Genomic DNA, 17,180 nt, shown 5'->3' with positions numbered 1-17,180 from the left:
CCGCGGCTCCCTTTACTCCTACTGCCGCACCTCCCCACCCCTGCCTCCTTTTTCCCGCCTTCCTTCTTTGGGGCCCAGCAGGAGAACGCCGGATACGGCGGTCCGGCACCGGCAGCGCTCCGCCCAGCTGGAGCTTCTCTAGGTCCTAGCTTCGTAGCACACCTGACCGTGTCTCGGTTGGGAAACGCTGCTCCAGACTACATCTTTGTTTTAGACACCTTTGAGGGCCCCAGCGATTGATTTCTAGTTTGCTAATGAAAGGTGCTGCTCTACGGGCATGTCCATATCAGTGGAGCCAGCCTCCTCTCATTTCTGCAGAATATAATTCTTTATTGGCTAAGTGTGATTGCACACACAAAGAATTTGTCTTTGCAAATGCTCTCAGTGTACATAAGATAAAAAGATACATTCATCAAGAATCATGAGGTACACAACACTTATGATTGTCAAAGGGGTCAAATAAGCAATGAGGAAACAATATTAATAAAAATCTTAAGGATACAAGCAACAAGTTACAGTAATTGTTGCTACACCAAAATGATGTCAAATGGTGTCATTTGTGATGTCAAGAAGGGAGATGTCTGATGTGCAGAACCCTTGAGTTATCAAGGACATGCACAGAGAAAAACATGGGATACCAGCAGATATCCAGGAGATATGAGTAATTATTCATACATTTATTTATGCAAATTGCCATAAGAGGAAGCCAGAAAGCATACAAGATAGATACATTAAAGTGTATAAAATAGGGTTTACTTTAGAAATAGCAGTCAAGTTAAAAGTCAATATCTCTCAATACAATAATATTACTAGCATGTCTTTGTCTTATATATCAGATATACATCACAGCTTGCAAATACATCAAACTATCATCAAACACACAGAGCTTACTACATCAGTCACAGTGAATCAGCAGAAAGAACAGAACACAGAGAGAATCATGCTTTCTGGCTCCCTCTTATGGCAATTTGCAACACTACCTCTTAAAATTATAGTACTATTTCAATACATATAAACATTCATTGTTAGCTTGTTTATATATTGCAAACCCAACTGTTTTGTACATAGCACTAACATGATCCAACAGAGGGTTCTCATTTCCCTGGCATGGAGACAGCTTTCAGCTAATATTGAGGAATTCTGGGAGTTGAAATCTACACATCTTCAAATGGTCAAGAACTCAGCCTTGGCAGATGGTGTGAACTTAACTGCTGAAGTTAAGTGAAATGGAGCTTACATCATAATGCCAAATTGTTTTTTTCCCACAAACCAAACCTCAGCATCCTGGAGGTTCTGCTGAACTGTCATTGCTACCATAATCCACCCCGATTGCTCTCTGCATTCCCAGCAACTCCATTTCATCACTTTCGGTGTCTCAATGCAACACATATAGTTGGCATGGTTTGTCTTGCCCACCCACCAATTTTCCCAGTTCATCCCTGCCCCCCCCCCCCTTTCTCCATTTCTCCTCCTACCCAGAACAAAACTTTGTTCCTCAAATACAAAATGTTGTTATATGGATGACCAAACTTTGCATCCATCTGTTAATTATGTGTATGAAATGGTTCATGAACAAAATTTTTGGCACATCCCTATTAACCAAATATCTGAATCTTTTGTGTGTGTGTGCGTGTGTGTTGGTATTTCAGCAAAGATATTTTTTTCTTTTTAAACTGAGCTCAGGTGCTTCCTACTGGGAATCACCCTAGAATATTTGAATAAGTTTTATTTAGCAAGACAAATTTATTAAGTCTAACATAGTATGAGTTTTTTCATAACACCAGTAATAGGAATCTAGCAGTGAGTAAATGATGTAGTTTCCACCTTCAGAAAAATATGCAAGTTTTCAGAGAAACCTCCCCCCACCCAAGAATTATTTTGTTGAGTCATTATTTCAAGCCAGGCGTTTTATTGCAAAACTGCCCATACCACATACCAGGTTTCCTGCTCCAGTTAATGCCACAGGAGGTAAAAAGCGGGATTACTGAAAGAATCGCCTCATCTACCTTTATCATATTTTTTTAAAAAGAGAAAAATTGCAAGATCTTTGTTGAAGTTTATTAAAGTTCCCTAAGGCTGTACAGCACATGTGAAAGAAGCGTTTTACAAATGCACTAACACCAGCGAAGCGCATTTCCTTGAAGCAGAAAAACAGCTGTCTCCTTTCGAAAGCTTGGAAGGCTGATTTCCTTGTTGACCAGCTGTGGATTCATATTCAGAAATTTCCACTGGGACTGCTGGCACAGATGTACCTGCACCCACATATGCAAACAGCCAGAGGCAGTCTTTGGAACAGCTATTTCAAGGACGTATGACTTTAGCACTTCAGAGGCCAGGGACTGAGGCCTTACTTTTGCTACTATATTTTGCAAAGCGCTCTTTAAATGTTTGATTCAGCCCCTGTAATGGTCCCTTTTAAAATCAGGTTTATATCCACAATAGAGGTAATTCTAATGCAATATGCCACCACTGGGCAGCAGCATCCTTTTCTATAAATCCAGTCAACTTCCAAACACTCAAGTATACAAGATTCAGCATAAAAAAGAGCAATATACAGAAGCTGACAGAAAAATACAGAAAAAGAAATCTCAGAATATACTACTCCGTCAAATAAACTTTAAGAAATAAAATTTTAGAAGAAAGATTCCAACATGAAATTGTATTAAATTGTCCCAGAAAAGTCTTTAGATCTTCCTCTGTAATGGTACTTATAAATGAATTGGACTTTGACTCCCATACAAAATGAAATTTAAGGGAAACTTGAGTTAGTCTAAAACTCTTGGATAGCATTAGGTTTTATAAGCATATAAGTAGAGTTACCATGATTTAGTGTGAGGATTTAGCAATCATGACAAATGTATATTTTTAAATAATTTATCGACATAAATTGCAGTAAGATCAGCTTTTACATTTGGGATTTAACATGGCAATGAAGAGGTCAAAATGAAAATAGGACATAAACATAACACAGATAATTGGTTTAGATAATGGGGAAAAACAAAGGGAATTAGTTTTAAAACAACTAAATTTCCATAGATGGTCTGCTGACTTTAAGCCACAATCAATAGTGTTTGAAACACAACACCATTTTTCATAACTGAGATACCCAAGATTTGGGGGAAGGATTAAAATTAGATTTAAAAAAAGAATTTGAACCTGTAATCATCTCACCAAAAGCATTTTAAGGTACAGTATATAGATCTAGTGGGATGTTAGAAGTAGCTTAAGCTTGTAGCAGTTTCTTCCTGATCTTAACATACATATTCTGAGATTATCCTATCTGAGATTATCCTTTTTAAAATCTTCTAAATTTGCCCATTCTAAAATATATTGATTACAATTACCGTATATACTCGAGTATAAGCCGACCCGAGTATAAGCCGAGGCACCAGTTTTGCCACAAAAATTGGGAAAACTTATTGACCCGAGTATAAGCCGAGGTTAGAAAATGCAGTGACTACTGGTAACTTATAAAAATGGAAACCAATAAAATTACATTAATTGAGAAATCAGTAGATTAAATGTTTTAGAATATTTATTTTAAAGAAAACCAGTAAACTAGCTCTGTAAATTTAAAAGATGGTAAACAAAAGCAATCTGGTAATAACAATAAATTAAAAAGTAAAAAACTTAGCAACCAAGCTAAAACCTATTTCTAAACCTAACCCAGGGCTCTTTAAACTTGACAGTTTTAAGAGTAGTGGATTTCAACTCCCAGAATTCCTGCACCAGCCATGCTACCACAGGAGTGGGAGTTGAAGTCCACAAGCCTTAATCTTTTCAGGTTTTAAGACTCTTGCATTTGTAACTAACAGGAGAAAACAAAAGAGGAGAAGTGGAAGCAGCCGACAGCATATTGATTTAGCGGTATTTAAATATTTTTAAAAGAAAGGAAGTGAGGAAGTGAGAGAGACGAGCTGCATGGCCCCGCCCCGCCGCCATTTGTATCAATGTCTCACCCGTCTCCAGTTCTTCAGGGGGCTCCGTTTTTGAAGCAGCTGTGGATTCCTGCTTCTGTCTTCTCGCCCCCCCCACCTCACCAGCTTCCCATCGCCTCCCCCCCCCTCTTTTCTGAACTCTTGAATTTGCCTTAAAGGTACCTCCTCGGCACCGGCATCATTCCTCCGCACCACCCTTCTCTCCTAATTAAAAGTTGGAGCCGCGGAGGGTGGAAAAGCCCGACCTCTGCAGCCTAGTCCCTGTGTCCGGCTGTCAGAGATGGCACTACGTATTTACACAGACAGCAATGCCTTCCCTGCCCTAGCTCCCTCACCCGCCCAAGCCACCAATGCCTGCCGGACTCCAGCGGGGCGCCCTCTTGCGGTGACTCCTCAGTGACCCGAGTATAAGCCAAGGTTGGGTTTTTCAGCCCATTTTTTGGTCTGAAAAACTTGGCTTATACTCGAGTATATACGGTAAATGATTCCAACTCAGTATTTTGCAGTCATATATTTCTATAACTTTACAACTATCACAAAATATCCATCAGCTATACAAAAGGCTTAAAACAGACAGTAAATAGTGCATTTAATTTAATAGAACTGCACTTCAGTTACACTGGATCCTAGAAAATGGAATTCCCAGTACAACTTCATTGTTCTGCTGATTCACAGAGCAGTCAAATCACTTAAGACCACATATTTGCAACCCTCAGATCCTTTCGCTGCATTCTTGATTAGGTTCTTTTAGCCTTGCAAACATGTAGTCTGATGCCTGCTTTTTAAAGCAGGCGTTTACCTATGAAGAAAGAAAAGAGAAATTGATTAAGTCTACGGAGAGGGACGGCATACAAATCTAAATAATAATAATAATAATAATAATAATAATAATAATAATAATAATAATAATAATAGTTGGCTTGTCTCGGTTAGCTATGCTATGAAACCTTCGACAATACCGAGCAGAGAATTTTAATAGAGCGTGGATGTGTGATAAAACCAAGACACAGACTTAGTTAAATAAGTATTATTTACATATAAACAAAATATAAACAATCCAAAATATGCACGTAGCAAATACAGAGTAAAACAGAATATAGATAACAAGCACAAAGCTAAATATAATATAAAGCATGAAGCTTATACAATACAGATAAAGCAGGAAGCTTATACAAGCACAGAGCTTAGACACGACTCCCCCGTCTCAGGCAAAAATAAAGTAACAAGGAAGTGACTGGGCAGAATCATGAGCTTTTATAGCTTCAATGATGACATAGCCTTGAACATTAACTCTTCAAGTGAATGTTAACTCTTTGAGTGCACATTAACCCATTAAGTACAGGTTTGGTACAGTTTACAATATGCAGTTTATAATGGCAATCCCTAACACACATGTACCTAACAACAATAATATTTGTATGTTTGTTTCGTCATGGTTACTGTAGCTGTTATCTAAAAAAATAAAAATATTTCCAGAACCCGAAAAAGCCATTTTAAACTGGCTCTACTTTTATAATAATACACTTTGTACATACTTTTTGATTATTTATAAATATGTAAGTAAACTTTCAAACAATTACATTGATCTTACATACTTCTAATTAGAATATAAGTGCTAACTAAAATATACTTAAGTTGTATTCCAATGTTATTTAGCATGTATTGAATATAAATGTCAGGCCGAATCTACACTGACAATTAGAGTATTACACGAATCAGCTAGTCCAGGGGTAGGCAAAGTTTCATTCATTTATTAGATTTAGGTTTGTATGCCGCCCCTTTCCGTAAACTCGGGGCGGCTCACAGCAATAGTAAAAAAACAATGTACAATAACAAATATAATATTTAAAATATCTAAAAAACCCTTATTTAAAAGCAAGACATACACACAAACATACCATGCATAAATTATATAGACCAGGGGGAGATGTCTCAATTCCCCCATGCCTGATGGCAGAGGTGGGTTTTAAGGAGTTTACAAAAGGCAAGGAGGGTGGGGGAAATCCTAATCTCCTGATCCTAGAGAAGGCAAAAAGAAGGCAACGTTGGCTCTTCTATGACATGTGGATTTCAACTCCCAGAATTCCTGAGGTAGCATGATTGGATCAGGAATTCTGGGAGTTGAAGTCCACATGTAATACAAGAGCCAACTTTGCCTACCCCTGAGCTAGGCTAATGTAATACAATGGAATACTAACAAATTTCCATAATGCAAGAAATCTAATAAATTATTCTGATTAAGATTCTTTTTGCCTTCTCTCTCATAAAACAGTTGCTCAAGTGGAAAGTGATTTGAGAGATTTTTTTTTTTTTAAAGTAGCTTGTTGTCTAAATAAATTGGATTAGGATTAAACATTAATAACAATTAAACACTGTTATTTCTGGTAACTTTTAATGGACTTTTGCTGACCAGGATTGAATGAGCCGGGGTAGCGCAGCAGGTAGAGTGCTGTACTGCAGGCCACTGAAGCTGACTGTAGATCTGTAGGTCAGTGGTTCAAATCTCATCACTGGCTCAAGGTTGACTCAGCCTTCCATCCTTCCGAGGTGGCTAAAATGAGGACCAGGATTGTGGGGGCAATAGGCTGGCTCTGTTAAAAAGTGCTATTGCTAACATATTGTAAGCCGCCCTGAGTCTAAGGAGAAGGGCAGCATAAAAATCAAACAAACAAGCGAACAAAAAATGACAAAAGTCCTAAGGATATGTTTATAAATAAAAGATGAGATATGGATTGAAGATATTATTTATTGTATTTTTAGAGAAAATGATAGGTTAAAATTATTTATATTTGTGACAAAGGCAGCTGTTACTTTCTTTTCTATTTCTATGTTCTTGCTCTTTCTTTTATATTTTTCTCTGTATTTTCTTTTATTATTTTTATTATTTTATTTTTTGTAATTTGTATTAGTTTTTATCTGTACAACTGTAAATGTTAAAATTCTAAAAAAAGAAACTTTGGCAACATACATTACATTCTTTGCTCTCCCCCCCATAAAAGAGTTGCTCATTTAAAATAAATTAATGTTTCTTTGATATTCATAAACTCTGCATGATAGCAATTTAAAACAGGATTAAAGATTAACTTTTACTTTAGAATAATGTTATTTACTGAAAATCTTTCAAAATACATTCAAAATACTGTCCTTTTCTAGCAAGAGTAACATATAATTCAGTGAACATTGTAGTATCTGCAATATATTTCTACATATTCTAAAAAGTATATAATAAAGGTAAAGGTTCCCCTGCACATGCGTGCTAGTCTTTTCCGGCTCTAGGGGTGGTGCTCATCTCAGTTTCAAAGCCGAAAAGCCAGCGCTCTCCAAAGATGTCTCCATGGTCATGTGACTGGCATGACTAAATGCCAAAGGCGCATGCAACGCTGTTACCTTCCCACCAAAGTGCTCCCTATTTTTCTACTGGTATATTTTACATGCTTTCGAGCTGCAATGTTAGCAGAAGAAACAGGATGTTGGCAGAAGAAACTCTGTTACGCAACACTGATTCGAACCACTGAACTGCCAAACTTTTGATCGACACGCTCAGCATCTTAGCCAATGAGCCACCACATCCCTGTATATAATAGAATGTGCTGCAAATCGGAAAACTACAGCAGGGGATGGTTTGAGAATGAAAGGGGGTATCATGCAATTCATTGTCAATTTATTTTACCAAATATATTACAGGTAGTCCTTGTTTAACGACCAACATTGGGACCACCATTAAGCAAAGCATTCAATATGTAATTGCAACTCTGCTCAAGTATAATCGCAACTCAACTTCAGCTTCTCTTTCTTTTTCAGACCTGTAAAGATGGCAAATGCAATATGAGACATTTGCTAAATAAGGACTACCTATACTAGGAAACATCGGATATATCCACTCCTAAACTCAGATCTTACTTTATACATCTATCTTTTTAAATAAGGATAAAAATGAAACAGAAAAGCTCATCCACTTGGTTATAATATTTATAAACCTGCAAGATTATTCTTGTAAAGTTAAGTATTATGACTTTTTTAGCTGAATTCCATGTTGACTTTTGGGCAGAGCATCTTAAGAAGAAAAATATGGGTTACCTTCCTCATCCACCACCAGCCATTGGTGGGGGAGTTGGACCTCCAAAGTGGTTTATTCGACCCATTCTACGACGAGGAAATCCTGGAGGTCTAACAGAAACCAAGATCAAATTAAAAAACAGCAATTCCCACCTCTCTGGTCACATTTGGGCATCACAGTAATGTAGACTAAGCATAAATTTAATGTGAGCAAAGTATATAGTCATGTGTGCTATTCACCTGTAAACAGATATATTTCGATAACCCCATTTGAGACATATTTTGAATTAGACAAGAACAGAGATTTCATTTCCAAAGCAGAATAAACCCATCTGTTTATAACTGCTTCATTAGAAAATAAATACCAAAAATAAGAATTAACTACAGGTAATCCTCAACTTACAATCATAATTGAGCTTTCATATCAATCACCTGAACAATTAGCACAGGAGCCCCCCTGGGCTGTGTGCTCTCTCCACTTCTCTCTCTATAACAATGACTGCATCTCAAAAGATCCCTCTGTTAAAATACTGATGTTTGCAAATGATACAAGAGTGATTGGTCTCATTCAAGACAATGATGTCTCTGCATACATCAGGTTGAACTAGCAGTCTTGTGGTGCAACCAGAACAATCTTGAATTAAATACAATCAAACCGTAGAAATCAAGATGGATTTTAGAAGAAAACTTCCTACACTACCACCTCTTACAATACTAGACAACACAGTATCAACAGTAGAGTCTTCCAAGTTTCTAAGTTTTATCATATCTCAAGATACCTAACATTAAAAACATCATCAAAAATACACAAAGAATGTTCTTTCTGCGCCAACTCAGGAAACTCAAACTGCCCAAGGAGCTGCTGATTCAGTTATACAGAGGAATTATTAAGTCTGTCATCTGCACCTCTCTAACTGTCTGGTTGGCTCTGCAACCAAACAAGACAAACACAGACCTTAATGGATAATTAGAAATGCAGAACAACCAATTGCTACCAACCCACCTTCCACTGAGGACCTGTATACTGCATGAGCCAAAAAGAGGGCTGTGAAAATATCTACAGGCCCCTCACATCCTAGACATAAATTGTCTCAACTTCTACTCTCCAAATGACACTACAGAACACTGCACAGCAAAACAAATAGACACAAGGAGAGTTTTTCCCTGAATGCCATCTCTACTTAACAATTAATTCCCACAACACTGTCAAATAATTTACTAAGTCTATTACCATTATTCTTCTCTTCCTTACTAGTATCTATCTCTTCCCACTTATTACTATAACCATGTTGCTTGGATCTTTCAATTATGTTGTTTTTGTTTCCTAGTACAATTTGATAGCTTATTAGTAACATTGACTATCACTAAGTGTTGTATCTTTTTATTCTTGGTGAATGTATTTTATTCTCCTTATGTACACTGAGAACATTTACACCTAAGACAAATTCCTTGTGTGTACAATCAGATTTGGCCATGTGATCATGGGAGTATGTGCCTCCAGTAAATAGCTCTGGAGAAGTCCATAGTTAAGTGAAGACTACCAATATGCATGTGATGACAAACCATCCATAAACAGAACTGAAATTCTCCTGGCAGGAGAAACCAAGCAAGAAAAATCACCTGGTTTTTCATGAATTTAGCTCTGAATCTTAGCTCTGATTCTGACAAGTGTATCAATGCATCCTTTATCTTTTTTGCGCTCAAACTCAACTATAACGTAGCTTATAATAGAGATACGACAGAAGAACGTAAGCTTTATAAATATGTAGACATTCCAGAAAAACAATGACTTTTAACCATTGCACTTCAATTTTTCACACTGTATTTAATCTAAATTTAAATGAAAAAAGCAGTACCCTCTTCCATCGTCATATCTTGAAGAAGAGGAAGATGTGTAGCCTCTCCTCAAATCTGGATGAATAATGCTCTGAAAACTAAAATGAAAAATCTGTTAACGGAAATAAGAAAGATCTCAAATATTCAGTATTTCTAGAACCATGTGCAACATTTAAAATATAACCAGTGCTAAAGACCATGCAATTGGTTGTTCTAAATTTATTTTCCAAACACAAACTTGATTGAAATAGAACTGAAAAGAAAATGTTGTTGTTAACAGACCCCTCAAAACCAAATACAAAATTTATAAGCTTATAATTAAATGTGACACAATCAGTTAAGTAAATTTTATAACGCAAGGTTTAAATAAATGAAGTTAACTATCCTATATAATATCAAATTTTTCAATATTGTGTGACAATGGACAATATCAATATATAATAAAACTTGCAGAACCTAGCATTATGTAACCTATAGCACTTTCTGTATGGAACTACTTAATGTCTTACTACATCATCCATTTCTTTATTTGCTGAATTGAAAAAGAATAGCTAAAATGTCCAAAGACTTAGAATATATAACTAGTATAAATGGTACTGCAGGCTGATAGGTTATACAGGCCAGCAATAGACATTTCACTGCCTGTGAAGGACAAGGTAATACTACCATTATATTTCATGTAAATGGTTTACAGTATAACTGTAGTTGAATTCCATTTTGATGTTTATGAAAAAAATATGATCCTGGATCAGAAAACATTATCAGGAAATGCAAACCAAGCTACAGTACCCAATTCTTAGTCTCTACTATTTCTCATCGCTCATCAAGGCTGTGAAGCACTTTCATGTTGCCTAATGGCACAAGCCTGACCTTTTAAGGAACAGCCAACATTTTTGAATGTTAGAAATTTTATTTTAAAGTTATTTAATCCATCTTTTAATTAAATATGGATTCAGGTGTTACAAGCACAATCAAGTTTGAGGGACAACTATTAGTTCAGCCTTCTCCAGATATTCAATGAAACTCCAAAAACTGTTTAAAAACTCTATTACACAAGGAATTCTATACATAGAGAAGCTATGTGTCGGGCTGAACTCTCTAACTCCACATGAAGACTATTTAGAATGCTAACACTATGATTTATTTGTACATATCTAAATAACTTTATAAATCTTAGAAAATTACTTCTGAAAATTCAGCCTTGTTTGTAATTTCCTCTCACATCTTTTGTTAAGACATTGACTATATGTTTTCATCAATTTTAAATAAAAAATTCCCCAAGAAGGGCAATGAGATTCTTCTACTCCATTGGAGTTTTGCTAAATAAATTCAATTGCAAACTGCATCCATATTATATAGACTAATCTATTCAGGACTGAAGTGTCTCAAGGGAAATAATAATTGCATAATTCATGGTTGTTGTTTTCTTAATTTGAGGGGAAAACTTCACTTACAACATAACTATAAAATCTGCTATTCCCCAGAAGAAGTCAGTTATAGATGACAAACTCCATGGAGCCCGGCTCCGGTTATCCAAAACTTGTCCTACAACCCAGAACAAACAATAATAATTACTGTTTTGAAATAATAACAACAGCAATAATCCTATACCATAATAAATGAGCTGATCATACATCATATTTGGTGGACATCCCCAAAGGGAAATGTTATTGGAAAAAAGTTTATGAATGATTACAGAAAATTATGGAAAGAACAATGGAATTTACTCCCAAATTATTTTTGCTGGCTATAATGAGGAAACAGTATCCCAAAAATATACAATATTTAACCATACATATTATAATGGCAGTAATGATAGCATATGCTAAGTTCTGGAAGAATAATCAAACTCAAATAATCAAAGAATAATAATCAAATATGAAGAACATATTAATGGAAAAAATTTACAGGTGTGCTGAAATTGTCCATTGAACTCAAAGGTCAATATAATTTGGAATATTATGAAATAGATGGTACAATTGGACTAAGAGAAGGAAAAAGAAACAACTGCGAAACAATGTGAAATGACGAAAATATTGAACTTTGTAAACATATGAAACAAATGTACATTGTATAAAGCATATTATTAAGTAGTAATAACCTACAATAATAACTGTGTTAAATTACTGTGATGCTTAAAAATGAAAAACAATAAAAGATTTACAAACAAAAAGAGCTGATCATGTAGTATTAGTAATCACAAACTTGTTTATAAATCCAGGCATGCCCATTCCTTTCACTGTTCAGGTTAATCATTATAGTTCCAGAAGCGATCAAATAAAAATAAAATAAAATAAAAATGAATAAAATAAGATAAATAAAATGTCACGTTTCATTAAAAAAAAGGCCATGATAATGCAGGCAGTGGATTCCCCCACCGCGCCCCTTTAAAGAGTGATCTTTTCACCGGCGGATCCACGGGAATTTATTTCACTGCGTATGGCCGGGAGGACTCCAGCCCAATTTAGTTACCCAAGAGGAAGGTAGCAAGCGGCCAGGTTACCGATCGAGCTGTAGACCACAAGGCTGGGTTACGCCTCTGCAGCGCTGCTCCCGCCTTCCCTCGGGATCAAAGCCAGGCAAAAGAGGACACTGAGACACCTGAACGTCCCCTCTCCCCGGGAAAGGGGATCTCCCCCCCCCCACCAGTCTCCCTCAAAATTTTCCATTTCTCACCGTTCGAAATGTAAACCATCGTTTTTTTTCGCCTTGCCGCCGCCCCGAGAACGCCCGGCAAACCCCTAGCGGATCCCTCGGTGTTCTCTCTCTTGCTCCGCCCCTTCGACCGAGGAAGTCAGCGGTGGGAAGACTCTATTGGCTGAAAGATCAGGGGTGGCCGGTGGCGTCATGGTTGTTCCGACGCTTCCTTTCCCACCCCCTCATCTTTCTTTTTTTTGGCCTCAGGAATATAGAGCTAAGAATATAGAGCTAGAAATATAGATATGAGATTCGAATATCCATTACTTTAAAATGTTCATTCTGATTATTGTATCTGTGCTTGAAGAGCCTCGGTGGTGCAGTGGTTAGAGTGCAGTATTGCAAGCTATTTCTGTTGATCACCGGCTGCCAGCAGTTTGGCAGATCGAATCTCAGTAGGTTCAAGGTTGGCTCAGCCTTCCATCCTTCCAAGGTCGGTAAAATGAGGACTCAGATTATTGGGGGCAATATGCTGACTCTCTGAACACTGCTTAGAGAGGGCAGTAAAGCACTGTGAAGGGGTATATAAGTATAAAAGTGCTATTGCTATTGACATAAGTAAATATTTTGTTTGTTTGTTTGTTCGGTCATTCATTCATTCATTCATTCATTCATTCATTCATTCATTCATTCCAATACACAATGAAGGTTATAGAGGATATACTCGTAGTAAAATATATCAGAGAAAGAAGAGAAGATATAGGAATAAGGGTAAAATGTTGGGGGTTAGGGGATGACATTACAGAGTCCAGTAATGAGTTTCACGCTTCGACAACTTTATTATAAATTATTAAATTAAGTTGATTATAAATTATAAATTATTATAAATGTTGGTCCAGGCATGCTTGAAGGAATATAGTACTCTCACCACTGTCAAACTATTCACTAAGACTGCACATTACTATTAGTATTAGTTTTCTCATCATTCCTATCACACATCTCCTTCCATTTACGACTGTAACTTGTTGCTTGTAACCTTACAATGTATATTAATATTGATTGCTTCCTGATAGCTTTTTTGTATCCTATGACAATCATTAAGTATTGTAACTCATGATTATTTACAAATATATCTTTTATGTACACCGAGAGCTTAAGCACCAAAGACCAGTGACTTGTGTGTCCAATCACACTTGGCCAATTAAGATTTCTATTCTCTTCTATTCTATTTTATTCACGACACAAAGGTTGCTTCAAGAACACTTTTGGATGTTCCTTATAGATTTTTGTTTGCTAATTGTGAATATAAACTGTAATTCAACATATTACATAATATTTTATTGACATCTGTTTTTACACAATAGGTAATCTTAAACTTACCACAGTTCATTTAGTGACTGTTCAAACTTACATTGACCATTCAGATGCTTAACAACTGACTTATTTATGGCGTCACAATCTCCAGTGGTTATGTGATCCCTTTTTGCAAACTTCTGGCAAGCAAAGTCAGTGGGGAAGCCAGATTCACTTAATAACCGTTGCTAATTTAGAAATGCAATGATTCACTGAACAACATATCAAGAAAGGTCGTAAAATGAGGTAAAACTCACTTATCAAATGTCGCACTTAGCAACAGAGGTTGTGGGCTCAATTGTAGCCATAAGGCAAAGACTTACCTGTACACCCTTCAGTCTCTTTTGGCTATACTGCACACATGAAAGAAGCATACACAAACATGGGATTGTTGTTGAAGCACAAGTACACTAAGTACAACTGGAATATTGTACAAGATCTAAAAGTAGTGACTCTGATGCTTGGAATGCAGCATGCACATACGCAATAAAGTTGTTACATATGCGAATGGGCCAGAAGTGCAAGAGAATTTCATTACTGTATATTTAAAATAAATGGCTATTCCAAAGAATTTAATAGAGGAATTCCTGTAATAGAGGAATTCCTCCTAGATTTTCTATTTTATATCAACGTTTAGATATATTAGAGAATTCCTGCCATTCCCACTCATAGGCTGGGGAAAGCCTTCTTACACTTGACGTAACAATTACTTACCATTTGAAATGTAAGACATTGATGTCTTTTCCTTTTGGACCTTTTGTTTGTTCATTTGTTTGTCTCTCTTTTTCACTCCACTTGACCTCAAAGGTTTTTGATCTTACATATGTATATAATCTATTGCCTGGGAACTGCTAACAGAATACAGTATATCATAATTGTTGCCATGCCAACAGTTATAATGGTACAGTTTCAGATTATACCTACTGCCTGGTCCTATGGGACTTCCAAATATAACATAAAGATACTATTAAAATGTCATAAAACACTTAAGGTATTCCTTAAGTATTCTTGATTTCCTTATATTCCTTCCAAATATCATAGAGATACTTAAGGTATTTATAGTTGATGCAGTTTTGGACACACTGATATTTTGGGCTTTATGGGGTTTGTTTTTTATACCACACTAAGATAACACTAACAACATATTACAAAACCAGCCACTGGGTTTGTTTGTTTGTTTATTTATATGGTTTATATCACACTTTCATTTTGTACAGCTTGGGCTGTTATACATAATGTTCCATCCTCTTATTTTTCCACAACCCTTTGTGTGGTAGGTTGAGCCAAGAGAGTGTGATTAACCCAAAGTCATCCAGTCAGCTTTTCAGCTAAAAGAATTAGAATACACAATCTCTTAGCTTCTAGTCCAGTATTTTAATCACTATGCCCAACTGGCTGTATATAGAAGTGATCATAAATATTCATTCTACATAATTTATTTTTTAAAATCAATTGATTTAGTGCTTGTTTTTTATTACTAAATGTGTATACCCACAGGTTAAAATGGGAAGCCATTCGTGTTTATTGAGCAAACAACCATAAATAAGCATTCACAAGTTTCTAAAGTTTAGGATATTAATTTTCTCCAAAAGGGCCTTTTTTTTGTGTGTGAGCATGGGCTCTATTTAGCATAAGGGTGGGAGGAGGATTGTTTTGGACTGAAAAAGTACAAAGTGCAGACTGCTATGTTATTAATATTAGCAGGAATTAGATTTTCCTTGTTGTACCTCTCATTTCAATGGGGAGAGAAGTTAGGGAGTTCCATTAGCCTTTAAAGTATACAAGTAGTTCTCAACTTACAACAGTTCATTCAGTAACCGTTCAAAGTTACAATGGCACTAAAAATGGAACGACTGTTTTTCACAATTATGACCTTTGCAGCATGCCCATGATTACTTTACAATTTATGCATGTTATGTTTGTTTGTAGGGATGTTTGATTTTACAATAAGGGTTTTTTAGTTGTTTTAGTATTGGATTTATATGATGTTTTTTATTACTGTTGTTAGCCGCCCCGAGTTTACAGAGAGGGGCGGCATACAAATCCAATAAATAAATAAATAAATAAATAAATACATACATACATACATACATACATACATACATACATACATACATACATAAGAAGAGCCATGCTGAATCAGGCCAAAGCCCATCAAGTCCAGCATTCTGTGTCACACAGTGGCCCACCAATTGTCCATGGGGATCTTGAGCAGAAAGAGAAGGCAAGACCCTCCCTTTCCCCTGACCCCCAACAAATGGTACTCAAGGGAATCCTGCCTGCCTGAACCAACATAGAGGCGAATCAAATGCTTGGCACTGGTTCATATTTATGACCGTTGCTATGTTCCAAAGTCATGTGATCAACGTTTGCGAACTTCCAACAAGCAAAGTCAATGGGGAAGCCAGATGCACTTCACCATTGGGTTGCTAACTTACCAACTGCAGTGATTCATTCAACAACTGAATGGGACAAAACTCATTTAACAAATATCTCATTTAACTGAAAACAGAATAAAAGAAGGCAAGGGACCTTGGAGGTTTTCTATACAGTAGAAGAATTCAATTAAAATGGGCTTAATTGTAGCAGCATTGTGTCATATATACAATGTACATGTGTGTGTGTGTGTGTGTGTGTGTGTTTTCTGTCAGGTTTAAATCCTGGTAAGGGTATAGCTAGCTCATGAGAGCAAAATAGTTTGAAATAGATCTATACTAGTCTACTTTCCTTTTCATTATTGGCAAAAATATGTCACACACACAGAGGTGGGGGGGCGGGGGAGAGAGAGCTGCCAGATTCACTTGGTAGGCATCTATAAAAATTAGAATATAATTGAATAACAGTCTTGGAAGGGACCTTGGAGGTGTTCTAGTCCATCCCCCTGCTTAGGCAGGAAGCCCTACACTACTTCAGACAAATGGTTATCCAACATCTTCTTAAAAACTTTCAGTGTTGGAGCATCCACAGCTTCTGGAAGCAAGCTTTTCCAGTGATCAATTGTTCTAACTGTCTGGAAATTTCTCCTTACTTCTAGGTTGCTTCTTTTCTTGATTAGTTTCCACCCATTGCTTCTTGTTCTACCCTCAAGTGTTTTGAAGAATAGTTTGACTCCCTATTTTTTGTGGCAAAATGAGGAGGAGGAGGAGGAGGCAAGGCAGGGATCGAGTTCTGGGGAAAGTAAAACACTGCCCCCCATCTGCCAACGAGATGCAGAAGGGCCCTTTCAGCCGCCCACCCTGGGATCTGCATGGCGGGCTCCATAGCGGGGCCCTCCTGCTGCTTCAGCTCTTCTCGCCATACCACACCGCTGAGAATGAGTTCAATTGCTGGGTGAGGAGCTGCTACTGCCACCACCTTCTC

General features: G+C 36.8%; 1 protein-coding gene across 1 annotated transcript; it reads right to left on the bottom strand.

The window, feature by feature from the left end:
* Positions 1 to 2,036: 2,036 nt before the first annotated feature.
* Positions 2,037 to 12,626, bottom strand: SELENOK (selenoprotein K). The gene is made up of 5 exons (XM_070738504.1): positions 12,507 to 12,626; positions 11,285 to 11,375; positions 9,851 to 9,928; positions 8,016 to 8,105; positions 2,037 to 4,737 (listed from the first exon to the last, which is right to left on the bottom strand). Exons 1-5 carry the CDS (start codon positions 12,523 to 12,525, stop codon positions 4,734 to 4,736), a joined length of 282 nt encoding a protein of 93 aa, XP_070594605.1. The 5' UTR covers positions 12,526 to 12,626; the 3' UTR covers positions 2,037 to 4,733.
* Between the last annotated feature and the right edge of the window lie 4,554 nt (positions 12,627 to 17,180).

This window comes from Erythrolamprus reginae, chromosome 2 (genome assembly GCF_031021105.1).
Source record: "Erythrolamprus reginae isolate rEryReg1 chromosome 2, rEryReg1.hap1, whole genome shotgun sequence".
NCBI lineage: Eukaryota > Metazoa > Chordata > Lepidosauria > Squamata > Dipsadidae > Erythrolamprus > Erythrolamprus reginae.
The sequence above is the reverse complement of the archived record's forward strand: the minus strand, read 5'-3'. Positions and strand labels throughout refer to the sequence as shown.